Here is a 20095-nt window from a genome sequence, read left to right on the forward strand (position 1 = left end):
GCTCACCGGGACCAGTCTCTCCTTTTTTTTTTCTCTGCCTCTCCAGCTCCGTGGATCGGAGATTTGGCATCTGGGCGGGGCCGAAAGAATTATTATTTTTTTTAAAATTCCCCGGGAAACCCCCCCCCCACCCCAAAGCCATGATTTTGTGGCTGTGCGGGTGCGTCTTTGCTGCGGCCGCTCCGTTCGCGATCGCCGCCGGAAGTGTCTTTAAGTCATTCTTAATCGTTCCTTATTAACAACCATAAGACAAAAGACCCTTTTTAACACGGAGATCAGGTTTAAATTCACTACCGAGAGCAGTTACTACTTTGAAAACACCAAATGAACATTCATAAGCTTACAGAGATTCATACACATCCTGCTGTGATTTCAGCTTCTCCAAAACTAAAAACCAAACACACCCTGCAGCAAAAAGCCTAAAGCGAAAGTAAAACGCTGACAGACAGCCCAGCTCCACCCACTCTCTGACATCACTGCAGTAATAAATACCCATTTCTTAAGGTACTCTCACTGCAGATATTTATATACACACCCATTTATAAACACCCATTTCTTAAAGGTACTCTCACATGACAAAAAGTTATTGTTTGTTTCAAGGTTCCTTGCTTTTGGAGTCTCCGTGCACCTTATAATCAAGATAATGAAATTGAAGATGAATTCTAGAGCTCAAATTGCCACTGTTTCAGTTGCAAAGTGGTTTGCAATAATCTTTCTAGATGGTTAAACATTTGCAGCTAAGTATTATAATTGAGAAAAAATGCTTAAAATATCTAAATTTTTGCAATTACTAATTAGACTGCAGTTTGGCTGTGCCAATTTCTTATATTCCGAATGGTGATGCTTACCATACACTACACTGAAGTCTTACCTGTTTCCAAACATGTGCCCAGGTTTTATGTCAAAATGCCTCTTACTGGCCCTAAGTTTTGAGTTGAAATGTTCTTTATCTGTTATCCTAAATTGATCATCCCTGGAACAACCTTAAATGCCATGAGAACTGCAGACCTATAATGCACCATCGTCTGGGTTTGATTTTGGAAACATTTGGAATCTGGAAAGCATTTCTTTTAAGACTAGCTCTTGTAGATTCATACCATAAGTGAAGCTTCTTCGATTGTATTTTTGGAGTATGAGTCATTACCTCATCCCCTAATCTCCAAATACAGTTCATTTTGCTTTTCATTCTTCTCAACTATGCTGACTGTGAACTTGGGTGGAGTAGGTTGTAGAAACAGATGTTTTTGGAGTAAGCTAGACAGAAAAGGAAAAGGGTTGCTTGATTCTGTGACGACTGTCTGGATGGCCAGGATTTGCAAACTGATATGAAGCTCCGACTCTTGTTTATTGTCATCATTGACCGTCTGACCTGAAAATCTCTCACTTAACAGCAGCTGACAAAGACCACCAGAAGAGTTGGGCTGTGACATCTACAGCTGAAGCAAAAATAATGGAACTCTCAAACCATCTGAAAATTGTAATCAATCTTCTGCAGGTTTCCTACTAAACATGTGACTGAGACATCACACACGAGTGCCTTTTGTTGGTTACAAACACATCCTTTATCACATAGCATCTTGCAAGATTCTTTGGAGTTGTGACTAACCAACGATGTTTCTTAATGGATATAGCATTCTGTCAAAAGTCCCAGGTGCTATGCTGAAATTAGCTGGTCAAAACCAGAGGAGCAATTGACCACTGCAGTTGGGATAGGAAGGGGGAAGAAAGTCGCCCTATCACTGACTGCTGTCCTGTTGGGTTTGCTCATGTGTGGACATAGGTTAAATACAAAATTGATCTCAACAGTGATATCTTCCAAGGTTGCATAGACAGCTAAGACCATAAGACATAGGAGCGGAAGTAAGACCATTTGGCCCATCGAGTCCACTCCACCATTCAATCATGGCTGATTTCAACTCCATTTACCCGCTCTCTCTCCATAGCCCTTAATTCCTCGAGAAATCAAGAATTTATCAACTTCTGTCTTAAAGACACTCAACGTCCCGGCCTCCACCGCCCTCTGTGGCAATGAATTCCACAGACCCACCACTCTCTGGCTGAAGAAATTTCTCCTCATCTCTGTTCTAAAGTGACTCCCTTTTATTCTAAGGCTGTGCCCCCGGGTCCTAGTCTCCCCTGCTAATGGAAACAACTTCCCTACGTCCACCCTATCTAAGCCATTCATTATCTTGTAAGTTTCTATTAGATCTCCCCTCAACCTCCTAAACTCCAATGAATATAATCCCAGGATCCTCAGACGTTCATCGTATGTTAGGCCTACCATTCCTGGGATCATCCGTGTGAATCTCAGCTGGACCCGCTCCAGTGCTAGTATGTCCTTCCTGAGGTGTGGGGCCCAAAACTGCTCACACTATTCTAAATGGGGCCTAACTAGTGCTTTATAAAGCTTCAGAAGTACATCCCTGCTTTTATATTCCAAGCCTCTTGAGATAAATGACAACATTGCATTTGCTTTCTTAATTACGGACTCAACCTGCAAGTTTACCTTTAGAGAATCCTGGACTAGGACTCCCAAGTCACTTTACACTTCAGCATTATGAATTTTGTCACCGTTTAGAAAATAGTCCATGCCTCTATTTTTTCCAAAGTGCAAGACCTTGCACTTGCCCACGTTGAATTTCATCAGCCATTAAGGTTTGCTGTCTGACCATTTGGTTACTGGAGTACTGCTGGCATTGGTGTATTCAGGCCCTAAGAAGAGGAAAGGAATGGAGACAATACTAAGTTGAAATGTGGGCTATAATTTATGCAGTTGTGAAGAATATTTCTTCATTCGGTTAAATGTGCTAGACTTGCTCTGATTAAGATTACATTAGAGAGCTGCATCATATGCGTGTGGCCTATCTGTGTTTCTGTGAACATAAACTTGTTCTGTCAATTTCAGACATTTGATTCAAGCTGAGATTTTATTTTCTATTCACCATACAGTGGTTTAATTGGAAAATGGATGTCTTAAAACTTGTCAGAAGAAGGAATGTCTTGTTTAATAGCTTATATTTAATTTTTCATCAAAATTGATGGGTGATTTGTTCTGTAATTTTAATACATACCGTCGAATGGTAGAAGCAAAAAGAAAATCCATACATGGGAGGCTGAGATACCTAAATAAGGGAAATTAGCTTCCATTTATTTAATGCTTTTCACACCTTTTAGGACGTCCAAAAGGGTGTTAATACCTCAAAAATAAATAATCAGCTAGAGTCACTGTTGTAACAGGGTGATATGACACACAGCTGGTAGGAAATACAACTCCTATATCCAATCTACATTAATGGTAAACACAAGTAAAGTGACTGCTGATAATAAGATTTATAAGATTAGCCTATTTTAATTATCTGGCATTTCCTTTTATGGCAATTTTGAATGATTACTTTAACCACTGCTACTGTTTCCTGTGATACAGGGATTTTGTTTTTTGATTTTGCTTAATCTTTCCAGTTTATTTTGATGCAGAACGTTTTTATATTTGTTGCAATGCCATTGCGATTTGGATATTTCCAGGTGAAGCACATTGCAAATGCATTCTTCAATTTCTAACCTGAGTTCTGCCTTCAATGTTACAGAACGTGACTGAGCGTAACCCATATCCTGACGACGAAGACATGGTTGAAGTCAAGTTCGCCAAATCGCCGATAATGTCCACGTACTTGGTGGCATTTGTGGTTGGTGAATATGACTTTGTGGAAACCAAGTCATCAGATGGCATTTTAGTCCGTGTCTACACACCCATTGGAAAAGCGGATCAAGGAAAATTTGCTCTCGAGGTTGTTGTTGTTTTTGTGTCCTTTTGTATAGTGTGTCCTTAAAACGAATGGAGAGGGAGGAGGAACTGCCCTCGTTTCTTGAATTCACGATGTCACGTTTATACACCAGTTCCCTGAATGAAACTTAAGTTATCTGATTACTTAGAAGGTAGTTACAGGGTAAATTCACAATGGCCTCTTAGTGATATTGAATTTTAATTGTTAACCCTTCCTTTTTTAACACCACATGGCGCTACATTGCACTCTACTCCAACATGCTGATCATGAGAACACAGTGGTGAGGTACAAATTTCAAACACCGTGAATTCCCAGCTGCATGAAGCTCAAAGGAACACTCCTAAGTGCTTTGTTGCAGGCCAGATATTTTGATAGGCAAGTCAGTCCAGGTCATTTTGGTAATGGCAATGACAGAGCACTGGGACTGAATTATCAGCCTCCGTTGGAATTATGTTGTAAAATGCCATTGAATCAATCAGCAGAGAACAAAGAAGCAGCGAGTGGGTAGTTGTGGGCAATGAAGTGGGGGCAGTGGGAAATCACAAACACGGCCTGTAGCTCAATGAAGATTTAATATTTTCAATTAAAAGAAATGAACACCAGTGCATTGAGAATATAAAGAGCACTGTAAAAAGAAGTAGGCTAGGTAGGTTATAATTTCAGTAAATAATTGGTAGATCTCTTGCTCCCTCCAGTGAATAGCTTTGCCATACACAAGAGGAATGTCTTAGTGTTTCTATAGTTGGGTTTCATACCTTTGGATTAGGGAAGCAGAAAGTCAACCAAAGTTCTCATCTCTATTCAGAAGCCCTTGCTGAAATGCGTTGTGTTGACGTCAGGTGAGAACCAGATTGGGCCATAGCTGAGCCCCAATTCCCAGGCTCAAAATAATACTTACAATTTGAGTAAAAGATTGGAGGATGATGGATGGTGCCCATGTGACAATGTCCCAGCAAGGAGTCAGCACCATCAGGAAGATAATTGTTGGGGAGGGAGGGGAAGGAAACTTGTTTTAAAATTTTTACCCAAATTCTTCAATCTGAATCCTCTGAAGTATTTTGGATCATGTGCTACTGTGTTGTGCATAAATCAAGCTTGTAACCCTACTGTTTTTCTCCATATTAGCAGTGACATTGCTCATCCTCCTGCTGTAACTGCTGACTCATAGGGGCCAGGTTTCCAGGTAAAAAAAAAAGGCTGTCTGGGAAAAATTATATCTAGAATATTGGGCTCAAAATAACCTTCCTAAATAGATAATAGGACAGTATTTTGCAACCATGTTAGGTTTAAATGTAACTTTTTAAATTATCTTTTAAATGAGGAAATTAGGATATTAAGTAAATGTTTCCCTGCAGACCCATCAGGAAGAAGGAATGTCACTGGCCGTGTGCAAATTATAGATTAATCCCTTTTCAGAAAAAAAGGTAAATTCCCTTTAAAGTATCTTTCCCTTTCTTATAGTTTAAGTGCCTTGCATTCCAGATTTCATTTTTTTGCTTTAGTGAGAGCTTAAAGGAAATCATAACTGTGTTCCCTGTATGTGCGGAATGAAACTAGACATTTACATATGTGCTTATGAATGAAGATTTATGTTCAATAATAATATAAGTTCTGCTTTTCCCTCCACTAGGTTGCTGCCAAGACACTACCATTTTATAAAGAATATTTTAATGTTCCTTATCCTCTTCCAAAAATTGACCTGATAGCCATCGCAGACTTTGCAGCAGGTTGGTACCTTAAAGATAGTGTTGCCTGCAGAATAAAATTCCTGCTTTTCAAATTAATTGTTTTTAAAAAAAAAATAAAAAAATTTAGAGGACCCAATTCATTTTTCCAATTAAGAGGCAATTTAGCGAGGCCAATCCACCTACCCTGCACAACCTTTTGGGTTGTGGGGGTGAAACCTACGCAGACACAGGGAGATCAAATTAATAGTTGTCACCACTGTGCTCGCTAGCCCACATTTACTCCTGATTAAGCAATGCCTCATTCTTGTTTTTAAATCACACCATGGCCTTGCCCCGCCACACTCTGTTATTGCTTCCAATGTTGCTACCTTCAGATATTTGTGCCTTTTGAGCATCACTTTAATCGCTTGACTATTTACGGCCATCGCTCCAGCTGCCAAGACCCGAAGCTCTGGAATTCCCTTCCTACACTTCTTTGCCTCCCCTTGTTTTCCTTTAAAATTCTACTCAAAACCTCCCTCATGACCAAGCTTTTGGCCATTTCTAATATCTTCTCATGTAACTTGATATTAAATTTTGTTTTATTTTGCACATTCTCCTGGTATCTGTGTGAGTTTCACTCCCACAACCCAAAGATGTGCAGGTTAGGTGGATTGGCCACGCTAAATTGCCCATTAATTGGAAAACTATAATTGGGTATTCTAATTTTATTTTTTAAAATATATGTTTTTATTTTATGTTGCTCCTGTGAATTTCCTTGGAATATTTTATTAGTTTAAAGGTGCTATATAATAAGTTGTTTGTAAGCGAGGTGATTTGAAATATTCTGAAATACACAATACAAATGTAACTATTTTAACTCTTTAAAAAAAAAAAAAAAAATTTATTAAAGTTTTCAAACACAATTTTTCCCCCTTACAAATCAACAAAAACGGTAACGTGATAACTGATAGATAACATTGTTTAAATAAAATAGTGAATTAACAAAATAACACAAAATAGTGCCCCCCTTCACCCCCTCTAGAACAAAAACACTTTACCCCCCCCCCCCCCCCCCCCCCCCCCTCTGGGCTGCTGCTGCTGGCTATCTATTTTCCCCCTAACGTTCCGCTAGATAGTCGAGGAACGGTTGCCACCGCCTGGAGAACCCCTGAGCCGATCCCCTCAGCGCATAACTTCATCCGCTCCAGTTTTATGAACCCTGCCATGTCGTTTATCCAGGCCTCCACGCCGGGGGGTTTCGCTCCCTTCCACATGAGTAAAATCTTTTGCCGGGCTACTAGGGACGCAAAGGCCACAATATCGGCCTCTTTCGCCTCCTGCACTCCCGGCTCATCCTCTATCCCAAATATAGCTAACCTCCAGCTTGGCTTGACCCGGATCTTCACCACCTTCGAGATCACTCCCGCCACTCCCCTCCAATACCCCTCCAGTGCCGGACACGACCAAAACATATGTGTGTGGTTCGCCGGGCTTCCCCTGCACCTCCCGCACCTGTCCTCCACTCCGAAGAACCTGCTCAACCTCGCTACCGTTATGTGTGCTCTCTGTAGCACCTTAAATTGGACCAGGCTAAGCCTGGCACACGAGGAAGAGGAATTTACCCTACTTAGGGCATCAGCCCACAAACCCTCAATCTCATCCCCGAGCTCTTCTTCCCATTTTCCTTTCAGTTCTTCTACCAGCTCTTCCCCCTCTTTCATCTCCCGGTATATTTCGGACACTTTGCCCTCCCCGACCCACAACCCCGAAAGCACTCTATCCTGGATCCCCTGTGTCGGGAGCAGCGGAAATTCCCTCACCTGTTGTCTCGTGAACGCCCTCACCTGCATATACCTAAAGATATTCCCCAGAGGCAGCTCATACTTTTCCTCTAGCGCTCCCAAGCTCGCAAACGTCCCATCTATAAATAAGTCTCCCACTCTCCTAATTCCTGCCCGGTGCCAGCTCTGGAACCCTCCGTCCAACCTCCCTGGGGCAAACCTGTGGTTGTTCCTGATCGGGGACCACACCGAGGCTCCCAGCACACCCCTCTGTCGCCTCCATTGCTCCCAGATACTTAATGTTGCCGCCACCACTGGGTTCGTGGTAAACCTTTTCGGGGAGAGCGGTATTGGCGCCGTCACCAGCGCTTTTAAGCTCGTTCCTTTACAGGACGCCATCTCCAGCCTTTTCCACCCCGCCCCCTCTATCATCCACTTACGGATCATCACCACATTGGCAGCCCAGTAATAGTCGCCCAAATTCTGCAACGCCAGTCTCCCTCTGTCCCTGCTACGTTGCAGGAACCCCCTCCTTACCCTCGGGGCCTTCCCTGCCCACACGAAGCTCATGATGCTCCTATCTATTTTCTTGAAAAAGGCCTCAGTGATCAATATAGGGAGACATTGAAACACAAATAGGAACCTCGGGAGGACCATCATCTTAATCGCCTGCACTCTGCCCGCCAGTGACAGCGGCTGCATATCCCACCTTTTGAAATCCTCTTCCATTTGCTCCACCAGCCGAGTCAGATTGAGTCTGTGTAAGGTTCCCCAGCTCCTGGCTATCTGAATCCCCAGGTATCGGAAGTTTCTTTCCTTAGTGGCAGGCCATCTATCCCTCTACTCTGGTCCCCAGGGTGTATCACGAAAAGCTCACTCTTTCCCATGTTAAGCCTATATCCCGAGAAATCTCCAAACTCCCTCAATATCTGCATAACCTCTGTCATCCCCCCCACTGGATCTGCCACATACAGCAGTAGGTCATCTGCGTAGAGTGACACTCGGTATTCCTCTCCCCCTCTAACCACCCCTCTCCATTTCCTGGAGTCTCTCAGCGCTATGGCCAGTGGTTCAATTGCCAGCGCGAACAGTAATGGGGACAGAGGGCATCCCTGTCTTGTTCCCCTATGTAGTCGAAAATACTCCGATCTTTGCCGATTTGTGACTACACTTGCCATTGGGGCCCTATAGAGGAATTTAACCCAGCTGACAAACCCCTCCCCGAACCTGAACCTCCTCAGCACCTCCCATAGATACTCCCACTCTAGCCTATCAAATGCCTTCTCTGCATCCATTGCCGCCACTATCTCTGCCTCCCCCTCTGATGGGGGCATCATTATTACCCCCAATAGCCGTCGCACGTTGACATTCAGTTGTCTCCCCTTTACGAACCCTGTCTGATCTTCGTGCACCACCCCCGGGACACAATCCTCTATCCTCATTGTCAGCACTTTTGCCAACAACTTGGCGTCCACATTCAGGAGCGAGATAGGCCTATAAGACCCGCATTGCAGCGGGTCTTTATCTCGCTTCAGGATTAGTGATATCGTCGCCTCCAACATTGTCGGGGGTAGAGTCCCCCCTTCTCTGGCCTCGTTAAAGGTTCTTACCAGCAGCAGGGCCAACAAGTCCACGTATTGCCTGTAAAATTCCACCGGGAACCCGTCAGGTCCCGGGGCCTTCCCTGCCTGCATGTTCCCCAGCCCTTTGGTCACCTCGTCCACCCCAATTGGCGCCCCCAGGCCTGCCACCTCCTGCTCCTCCACCCTCGGGAAACTTAGTTGGTCCAGAAACTGCTGCATTGCCTCTTTTCCCTCCGGGGGTTGGGACCTATATAACCTCTCATAAAAGGTCTTAAACACCTCATTTACCTTCCCTGCTCTCCGCACCGTAGTTCCCATTTCATCCCTAACTCCCGCTATTTCCCTCTCCTCTGTCCTCTTACGAAGCTGGTGGGCCAACAGGCGACTCGCCTTTTCCCCATATTCATATCTCATCCCCTGTGCCTTCCTCCACTGTGTCTCTGCCTTCCCTGTGGTCAGCAGGTCAAACTCCGTCTGGAGTCTTTGCCTCTCCTTATATAGTCCTTCGTCCGGGGCCTCCGCATATCTTTTATCCACACTCAAGATCTCCCCCAGTAATCTTTCCCTCTCTTTGGCCTCTGTTTTCCCCTTGTGAGCCCTGATGGAGATCAACTCTCCCCTGACCACCGCCTTCAGCGCTTCCCATACTACCCCCACTCGGACCTCCCCATCATCATTGGCCTCCAGGTACTTTTCGATACATCCCCGCACCCTTCCGCAGGCTCCCTCATCCGCCAATAATCCCACACCCAGTCGCCAGAGTGGGCGTTGTTCCCTCTCCTCTCCTAGTTCCAGATCCACCCAATGTGGGGCATGGTCTGAAACAGCTATGGCCGAGTACTCCGTTCCTTCCACCCTCGAAATCAGTGACCTTCCCAGAACGAAGAAATCTATCCGGGAGTATACCTTATGGACATGGGAGAAAAAGGAGAACTCTTTGGCCAGTGGCCTGACAAATCTCCACGGATCCACTCCCCCCATTTGGTCCATAAACCCCCTAAGCACCTTGGCTGCTGCCGGCCTTCTTCCGGTCCTGGATCTAGATCTATCTAACCCTGGGTCTAGCACGGTGTTGAAGTGTGTCGTCCTACCTCCAGGTCCGGGATACGTCCCAGCATCCGCTTCATAAATCCCGCATCATCCCAGTTCGGGGCATATACGTTGACCAGCACGACCTCCATTCCCTGCAGTCTGCCACTCACCATCACATACCTGCCCCCGCTGTCCGCTACAATGTTCCTAGCCTCGAACGACACCCGTTTCCCCACCAATATGGCCACCCCTCTATTCTTTGCGTCCAGCCCTGAGTGGAACACCTGTCCCACCCATCCTTTCCTTAACCTAACTTGGACCTCCACCTTCAGGTGCGTCTCTTGAAGCATGGCCACGTCTGCCTTCAGTCCTTTTAAGTGCGCGAACACTCGGGCCCTCTTAATCGGCCCATTTAGGCCTCTCACATTCCACGTGATCAGCCGGACTGGGGGGCTGCCCGCCCCCCTCCCCTGTCGACTAGCCATCACCCTCTCTGGGCCAGTCCCACGTCCCGGTCCCGCGCACCCACCCGTCCCCCAGGCGGCGCATTCCCGCCTCGACCACCTTTTCTCTTACCAGCTCCCTTTCGATCTCTGCAGCAGCAACCCAGTTGTCCTCTTTCCCCCCCCCCCCCCCCCGCTAGATCCCCATCTAGCATGGTTACTCCCCACATATTGCTTCTGAAAGTCAGCTGACTTCAACTGACCCCGACTTCTCCCGCTCTCTCCTTGACCCCCCCCCCCGTGTGAGGAATTCCCATCCTCCTTGCGCCTATCTTCCCGCCATCATCTCTCTGGCGCGGGAAAAAAAACAAGAAAAAAAAAAACCCCGCGCTTTCTAGAAACATCCCGCCCCCTATGGCACAGCTCCCCCTACAGCCCCGTTCCCATTCCCCATCCCCTGCCTGTGTCTCTTTTCCCCCCCCCCCCCACCGCGCCCACATTTCTCAGTGTCCCCCCCCCCCCTCCCCAATTTACACCTCTATACATCAGCATTGTCGTTTCCCCTCTAACATCGGTCCCTCAGTTCTGGTCCAGTTTCTCTTTTTGAATGAAGGTCCATGCTTCTTCTGATGTTTCAAATTAGTAATGTCTATCCTGGTGCGTGACCCATAATTGTGCCGGCTGCAACATCCCGAACTTTACTTTCTTATGCAGCACCTCCTTGGCTCGATTGAAACTCGACTTCCTTCTCGCCACCTCCGCACTCCAGTCCTGATACACTCGTATCACTGCATTCTCCCATCTGCTACTTCGTACCTTCTTGGCCCAGCTCAAAACAACCTCTCTGTCGTTGAAGCGGTGAAATCGCATGACCATCGCCCTAGGTGGTTCTCCAGCCTTTGGTCTCCTCGCAGGGACCCGGTGGGCCCTTTGCACTTCCGAGTGGGCCTCAGCTCCCATTAGCGAACGTAGCATCGTGCTCTCATAAGCCCCGCCGTCAGCTCCTTCCACTCCCTCGGGGAGACCCAGGATCCGGAGGTTCTTTCTCCTTGATCTATTTTCCAGGACTTCAATTCTTTCGATGCACTTCTTATGGAGCGCCTCGTGCGCCTGCATTTTGACCGCTAGGCCCAGGATCTCGTCCTGGTTGTCAGTTACCTTCTGCTCCACCACACTGAACTCTATCTCCTGGGCCTTTTGTGTCTCTTTAAGCCCCTCAATTGCCTGTAACATCGGGGCCAGCACCTCCTTTTTTAGCAGCTCCACACACCGTCTTAAAAATTCATCCTGGTCCGGTCCCCATGTCACCTGGGCTCCCTCCGACGCCATCTTGTTCCTTTCTTTCCTCTGCCGCTGCCCTCGAGGATCCTCTGTGATCTGGCCGCCGCCGCTGTTCTTTTTCTTTCACACTGGGGGGGACTCCCTGTTGCTTCACCCCACACCGGGTTTCGTCGCAAAAATTTTCCTGTTGGGGCTCTTAAAAGAGCCCGAAGGTCCGTCAAAGCTGGAGCCGCCGAAACGTGCGGCTTAGCTGGTCATTGCCGCAACCGGAAGTCCAACTATTTTATCTCTTGATTGTCAATCTTTTTTCCAGACAAAAATATGCTCATTAACATTATCCTGATCAATTCATCAGTTGAAACATTACATCATTTTAACAATAAAGTCGCAACCATTGATAGTCAAAATTGTATTTTTTTTTTAAAATTAAGGAACAATTTAGCGTGGCCAATCCACATACCCTGCACATCTTTGGGTTATGGGGGTGAGACCCACGCAGACACGGGCAGAATGTGCAAACGCCATACGGACAGTGACCCAGGTCTGGGATCGAACCCAGGCCTTCTGCGAAGTGAGACAGAAGTGCTAACCACTGCGCCACCATGCCACTCCCGTAAAAATAATATTTAATAATGTTTTTAGTCCTTGTATTTTCATTTTGAAGTTTCTTTTTGTCTTTCTTTGTCATCAGCTCTGTCTCTTCCTCAAGCACCATCGCTCAGTTCAGGTTGGTTGTTGAATCCCTGATTCTACAACCAACCCAGCCCCACCCCAATCTTCCCACCAAAATTCCCAAAGGGGGGAAATGCAGCTTCTACACAGTGCTACCACTTCATAACTTGCCTGAAATTGGTAATCCTCACATCACACTGAAAGATTATAAATGTATAAACTTGTGATATACTGTTAAAAGCTGCTGAAAATCAATATTTTTATTCACAGGTGCAATGGAAAACTGGGGCCTTGTAACATACAGGTATTTCTCAAAATACATTTGCATTTATATGATTAGATGCAATTTGGATAGTTTCTGTTAAGAGTCATTTGGTTTGTGATTATAATTATTGATTCACTGTGATATATGGTCTCTGAAACTAAAGCGTAGCCAAATCCTAGGAGCAGATCTCAATTGAAGTAAGATTTTGTTGGCCGCAGAAATGTTCTTCCCTGTGCCAGTTAACACCCTGGGCTCCACTGGGGTCTCGCACAAAACTGGGGCTGGAAATTTGCTTTAGCAGGCCTGCAGCAAGAGAGCACATTTAGTTTCTGGGTCCATTGTGTATGTTTTGAGATTGACTGCATTGACGCATTTGCAAAGACTTCTGAAGACCCCTTTTGCCAAACTTTTGATTGTGTCCTTTCTCAAAAATGATGAATGGTGGGAACAATGTGAATGCTGTATTCCCGTTATTTCAGTGTGTTTTAGTTTGCCAGGACTTCCTCTGGCTAAGAGTTGGTGGAAGGCACGTAGCACAATATGCCTCCCTGTGTCTGTGGGTTTCCTCCGGGTGCTCTGGTTTCTTTCCACAAGTCCCGAAAGACGTGCTGTTAGGTGAATTGGACATTCTGAATTCTCCCTCTGTGTACCCGAACAGGCGCTGGAATATAGTGACATGGGGATTTTCACAGTAACTTCATTGCGGTGTTAATGTAAGCCTACTTGTGACAATAAAGATTATTATTATTATTATTATATGCCCCTGAGGAACAGGAGGGGGTGCTGGAAAGTCCAGGCCTGGGCGTATAAAATAACCATCCAAAATACAGGCCATAAATATAGTCTGAAATTGATACATTGACCTGTAAATGCAAGGGACCTTTTTCCCTCCCCTAATGACTCCTTTTACCCTCGTCTCCTGAATACAATGATTTGTGCTGGGTTACAGTTCCTTGGGCAGATGTGGCCTTTCATTATGTAATCCATATATTTTTCACTGTTACACTATGAGCCTAGAAGGATAAAAATCTTCTTGGACACATTTCATCACATAGTAATTAATAGTGCAAATGTTGTACAATTTTCTAGTCGTCTGAGAAGGCCCTTTAAAGAGGGTTAACCAGCTTTTATTACTTTAGTATTTTTGAAGTGGGAGAAATACAAGATTCAGGCTATGTTAGTTTGTTGGATTTCAAGTTTAAGCAGTAGCCTTTCTCCTCCTTTATTGAGTCAAAGAATGTTACAGTGCAGAAGTAGTCTGCCTAAACCAACGTTCCTGCTTATTCCCTGTCCCTTTTCATATTTTTCAATTAACTAATTCCTGTAATTTTAAGTAAAAGATGCTCCAGACTTTGAAGTGACTTCAGTGTGTTTTATTGAACTAGTAGCACAGTTCTCAATGAGTTTGACTCTCTGCTAATCTAAATGTAGTAACTCAGTCTAACTGAACCAGCCTTGCTCTATGCCACGTGCTGGGGTGTGATGCTGAGGATACACCCTATCTCACTCTGTAGATGTTGGTCTGTGGAAAGAGCCGGGTGTGAGTGCCTCATCCCTTTTTCCCTTTTATAGTGAGATACCACCCCTGAGTGTCCTGACTGCTCATTGGTCGTGTCCTATTCTATGTGTTCATTAGCTGCATGTTTGCATATCATGACATCTCCCCTTTTTAAAAATGTTTTGTTGGTGTATGTGAATGTATTTACATGTGAATGAGTCTGTCTAAGGTGACTGACTGAGGAGAACAGAACAGAGCAAACAAAACAAATGTTCACAAGTCCAGCCTCTATGGCTTGCGTCTGATCCTGGTCGACCGCCGGAGAGGTGGCGGAGGGGACGACGGCGCCTTGACAAGCGGGATGGAAGTCTGACTGGTGGCCTCGTGGTGCAAGGTATCAGGAGGTGGCAATTCAACATATGGAAATGGAGGAGAAAGTGGTTGCGGGCAGGCAACTTTGCGCAGTGCCCGTCGATTCCTTCGCACGATGGGGCCATCAGCCATACGTACAACATAAGAGCGGGGCGCGGCCTGTCGAACAACGACAACCGGGGCAGACCACCCACCATCCGGTATCTTGATCCTGACAGTGTCTGCTGGGGATAGCAGGGCCAGATCAGTGGCATGGGCATCATAGCCCTGCTTTTGACGGTCTCTGAGCTGCTGCATCTTCTGCACCACCGGGAGGTGATCCAGGTTGGTCAGGTGTATGGCTGGAAGTGTCCGCAGGTCCCTGTTCATCAGGAGTTGAGCCGGCGACATGCCAGAGGACAATGGAGTTGCCCTGTACGCGAGCAGTGCAAGGTGTATGTCGGAAGCAGAGTCCGCGGCCTTGCAGATGAGCTGTTTCACAATGTGCACCCCTTTCTCGACTTTTCCATTGGACTGCGGATAGTGCAGACTGGAGGTGACATGCTGGAAATTGTAGGTGACATGCTAGAAATTGTATGACCTAGCAAACGTGGACCATTCTCGACTGCTAAAGCACGGGCCATCGTGACTCATGACAGTGATTGGGATGCCATGCCTTGAGAACGTCTCCTTACAGGCTTTGATGATGGTCCGAGAGGTGCGGTCTGGGAGCTTCAGCACCTCGGTAATTCGAGAAATTGTCGATGATCAATACGTAGTCGCAATCATTCGCATGAAAGAGGTCGTTGTCAACTTTGGACAACGGAGAGGTCACTATGTCATGCTGTTGGAGCGTCTCCTTGCTCTGTACTGGCTGGAACCGCTGACAGGTAGCACAGTTCAGGACCATGTTGGTGATGTCCTGGCTGATGCTTGTAGACAGCTTGCCGGGCTCTGCGTCTGCACTTCTCGACGCCCAGGTGTCCCTCATGAATCTGGCGCAGCACCAAGCTCTGGAGACTGAGCGGAATGACAATCCTGTCCAGCTTGAGGAGGATACCATCAATCACCGTCAGGTTATCCTTCACATTGTAAAATTGTGGGCACTGCCCTTTCTGCCAGCCATTGGTGAGGTTATGGATGACGAGCTGCAAAAGGGGGTCATTGGCTGTCTCATCACGGATGAGAACTACCTTCTCATCTGTCGCCGGGAGAGTGCTAGCACACAGCTGCACCTGCGATTCGATGTGCTGGATGATCTCCAGCGGTTCACTGGGCGAGGTGACGGAGCGGGACAATGTATCAGCGATGATGAGCTCCTTGCCAGGTGTGTGCACCAAGTTGAAGTCATACCTCCTAAGTTTAAGCAGGATTCTCTGCAACCGAGGCGTCATGTCGTTCAGGTTCTTGTGGATGATGTGGACCAGAGGCCTATGATCCGTCTCGACAGTGAATGTCGGCAGGCCGTAGACATAATCATGAAATTTGAGGATGTCGGTGAGAAGACCCAAGCACTCCTTCTCAATCTGTGCATATCTGGTTTCAGTGGGCGTCATCGCCCTTGATGCGTAGGCTACTGGTGCCCAGGGTGATGTGTCATCGCGTTGAAGCAACACCGCACCGATGCCATCCTGACTCGCATCTGTGGGTACCTTTGTCTCCCGGTCCGGGTCGAAGAATGCCAGGACTGGTGCAGTGGTGAGCATGGCTTTCAGCTCCACGCACTCTCGTATGCCGCCTTCCACTCAAAGGCAGTTGACTTTTTCACCAGGTTGCGTAGGGCCGTGGTGTGTGTGACCATGTTTGGAATGAACTTGCCCAGACAATACACCATACCCAAGAAGAGCAGCACCGCCTTTTTGTTCTCTGGGACCTTCATCGCCTCGATGGCCTTGATTTTGTCTGTGTCCGGGCGCACACCATGCTGTGAGATCTGGTCGCCTAGGAACTTGAGCGTCGATGTGCCAAAACAACATTTGGACTTGCTTAACTTTAGGCCGTTGGCATGTACACAGCGGAATACCTTCTGGAGACGGGACACATGTCCTTCAGGGGTCGTGGACCATATGATGACGTCGTCCACGTACACACGAACCCCTTCAATGCCTTCCATCATCTGTTCCATGATGCGATGGAATATCTCCAATGCCGAGATGATGCAAAATGGCATGCGATTGTAGCAATATCTGCCAAAAGGCTTGTTGAAGGTGCAGAGCTTTCTGCTGGACTCTTCCAGCTAGATGTGCCAAAATCCCTGTGATGCATCCAATTTAGTGAAGAAGCGCGCGTGTGCTATCTCACTCGTGAGTTCCTCCCGCTTCGGGATGGGGTAGTGTTCCCACATGATATTCTTATTGAGATCCTTGGGATCAATGCAGGTGCGCAGGTCCCCCGAAGGCTTCTTTACGCACATCATCGAGCTGACCCAGTCAGTCGGTTCGGTGACCTTGGATATGATGCCTTGTTGCTGAAGATTCTTGAGCTGTGCCTTCAGGCTCTCTCTCAGTGGAGCAGAGACTCGTCGAGGTGCGTGGACCACTGGCTTGGCATCAGGTCGTAGCAGAATCTTGTATCGATACGGCAGTGTGCCCATCCCGTTGAACACATCTGGATACTGGGCGAGGATGTCGTCGATGCCGGCCTGAAGATCCACATGGGAGGATGTCGTGGTATAAACTCTTTGAATGATGTTCAGCTGCTTGGAGGCGTGCGCACATAGTAGGGATGCACTGTCCTGCTTAACAATTTCAAAGCATAACCGTGCTTGTGTGTTGGTTGGATACGTGCAGATGGCAGGATCCCAGTGATGGCATTCCTGTTGAAATCCAGGAGCTTGCATGCAGCTGGAAGGACCATGGGGGGCTTCTTAATGCGTCTGAAGTCTACCTGTGAGAGAAGGTTGGCAGAGACACCTGTGCCCAGCTTGAACTGGATGGGGCGGTGGTTGACCTTCATCACTGCTCGCCATTCGTCCACGGAATCCACAGCTAGGATTGATTGGACTTGCGATGTGTCTGGTGTGGCATATTCACAAGTTGCAATAATGCCCACAAGGTAGGCTTTGTCCAGGCATTCATCATCTGGTTCCTTTGCACTGCCGGAATCAGAATCCTGTAGGCGTTGTTGCACACTCCGGATGCGCCGTCGTCAGAATTGGGAGCGCTGGCTCCTGACCGATGGTGCAGATCTGCACAGGGCTGCAAAGTGGCCTGGCTTCCCCCAGTTTAAACTGCGTCTGCCTCTTGCAGGGCAGTGTTTCTTTCAATGGGCAGTGCCACAGTTCGAACACGTCATGACATCGGCATCCTGACGCTCCGTGCGCCGTTGCACATGCGCAGTGCGGTTCTCAGATGTCTGCACCTGCGCAGTGCGGGTTTCGGCCACTTCGTTATCCCGTTCGCATCGCGCACGCGTCGGGCCCCGGGAAGAGCATGCAAAATGGCCGCTTTCATCAATGTTGTGGTGCTGCATCTGGGAAATGACCTGCACACACTCTGTCTCTGCCGTTTTGTACTGGGAATAGCGATTTTTGGCGTGTTCATGCACTGTGCATGTTTCAGTCGCGACTGGCAGGGTCATATGCTTGATCTTCAGTAACAGCTCACTCAGAGGATCAGAGTGAACTCCAAAAACGATTTGGTCTCTGATCATGGAGTCAGTGATATCACCGAAGTTGCAGGATTGCGCGAGCAGTCTAAGGTTAGTTAAATATGAGGTGACGGTTTCGTCTTTACCTTGCAATCGCTGCTTGAATACGTAGCGCTCAAAAATTTTGCTGGTATCCACCTCACAGTGGCTGTCAAACTTGTCCAGGATGATCTGAAACTTTGTCTTGTCCTGGTCTTCGGCGAAGTGAAAGGAATTGAATATTTCCAAGGCGTGATCACCCGCTGTGGTGAGGAGAAGAGCTATCTTTCATGCATCAGACGCACCATTGAGGTCTGATGCTTCGACGTAAAGCTGAAATTTCTGCTTGAATGTCCGCCAATTGGCACTGAGATTGCCAGAGGTCCTGAGCTGGTGAGGAGCCTGAATCTTTTCCATTGTGCCGGTATACGTTTGCTGGTCGTCACGGATCTTGCTGAGTTGAAATAACTAGATTGAACAGACTCCTGGTATCATGTTGTGTTATGTAATTTGGAATAACACAAGTTGCCACTTGATGCAGTTTTGAGTAAAAGATGCTCCAGACTTTGAAATGAGTTCAATGTGTTTTATTGAACTCACTTCTCAATGAGTTCGACTCTCTGCTATTCTAAATGTAGTAACTCAGTCCAACTGAACCAGCCTTGCTTTAAGCCACGTGCTGGGGTGTGATGCTGAGGATATTCTCACTGTAGATTTTGGTCTGTGGAAAGAACCGGGTGTGAGTGCCTCATCCCTTTTATAGTGAGATACCACCCCTGAGTGTCCTGACTGATCATTGGTCGTGTCTTATTCTGTGTCATTAAAAAAAAAAAATTTTAAATAATTTTTATTAAAGTTTTCACATGTAAAAGGAACCCAATAGAATTAAATACCAAACAAAACAAAACACCCCAGTGTCCCTCTCCCCCCTATACATAAATAATAAATTAACACCCGCCGAAACACATAGCAAACATAGCAAATATATACACCCCCTCGGATCCCCAGTATAGGCAAACAAAAATAAGATAACCCCCCTCCCCCTGGGCTGCTGCTGCTGCTGACCATTGTCTACCGTTCTGCCAGGAAGTCTAAGAACGGTTGCTACCGCCTGAAAAACCCTTGCACTGACCCCCTTAAGGCAAATTTCACCCTCTCCAATTTAATAAACCCGCCATATCGTTGATCCAGGATTCCACGCTTGGGGGCCTCTCCTCTCTCCACTGACGAAGAATCCTTCGCCGACGCAAAGGCCAGAATACCGGCCTCTTTTGCCTCCTGCACTCCCGGTTCCTCTGCAACCCCAAATATTGTGAGCCCCCAGCCCGGTTTAACCCTGGATCCTACCACCCTCGACATTGTCCTCGCTACGCCCTTCCAAAATTCCTCCAGCGCTGGGCATGCCCAGAACATATGGGTGTGGTTTGCTGGGCTCCCTGAGCACCGAACACACCTGTCCTCGCCCCCAAAAAACCGGCTCAGCCTTGTCCCGGTCATGTGTGCCCTGTGCAGCATCTTAAACTGTATGAGGCTGAGCCTCGCGCACGAAGAGGAAGAGTTCACCCTCCCTAGGGCATCTGTCCATGTCCCCTCATCGATCTCCTCCCCCAACTCCTCCTCCCACTTACCTTTCAGCTCCTCCACCGAGGCCTCCTCCTCCTCCTGCATCACCTGGTACGTTGCCGAGATCTTCCCTTCTCCAACCCACACCCCCGAGAGCACCCTGTCCTGTACCGTGTATGGCGGCAGCAGTGGGAATTCCACCACTTGCTGCCTGGCAAACGCCCTTACCTGTAGATACCTAAAGGTGTTTGCCGGGGGGAGCCCGTACTTCTCCTGCTCACCCAGGCTCGCAAACTTCACATCCACAAAAATGTCCCCCAACCTTCTTATCCCTGCCCTGTGCCACCCCGAAAACCCTCCATCTATTCTCCCTGGGACAAACCGGTGGTTCCCCCGTATCGGGGTCCACACCAAGGCCCCCACTTCCCCCCTGTGCAGCCTCCATTGCCCCCAAATTGTGAGGGTAGCCGCCACAACCGGGCTTGTGGTATACCTCATTGGAGGGAGCGGCAGCGGCGCCGTTGCCAGCGCCTCCAGACTCGTGCCC

General features: G+C 47.4%; 1 protein-coding gene across 2 annotated transcripts in view; it reads left to right on the top strand.

Annotated features, from left to right (window-relative positions):
- Positions 1 to 20095, top strand: part of npepps (aminopeptidase puromycin sensitive) — a 318075-nt gene that overhangs the window by 157578 nt on the left and 140402 nt on the right. For both annotated transcript variants that reach the window (XR_011937518.1, XM_072487504.1), the window contains exons 6-8: positions 3585 to 3785; positions 5413 to 5509; positions 12515 to 12548. Coding sequence is in view for 1 of the 2 variants with exons in the window: in XM_072487504.1 (XP_072343605.1) it covers positions 3585 to 3785; positions 5413 to 5509; positions 12515 to 12548 (332 nt within the window). In the remaining variant the exon portion in view is untranslated. The remainder of the gene's footprint in view (positions 1 to 3584; positions 3786 to 5412; positions 5510 to 12514; positions 12549 to 20095) is intronic.

This window comes from Scyliorhinus torazame, chromosome 21, assembly GCF_047496885.1.
Source record: "Scyliorhinus torazame isolate Kashiwa2021f chromosome 21, sScyTor2.1, whole genome shotgun sequence".
Lineage (NCBI taxonomy): Eukaryota > Metazoa > Chordata > Chondrichthyes > Carcharhiniformes > Scyliorhinidae > Scyliorhinus > Scyliorhinus torazame.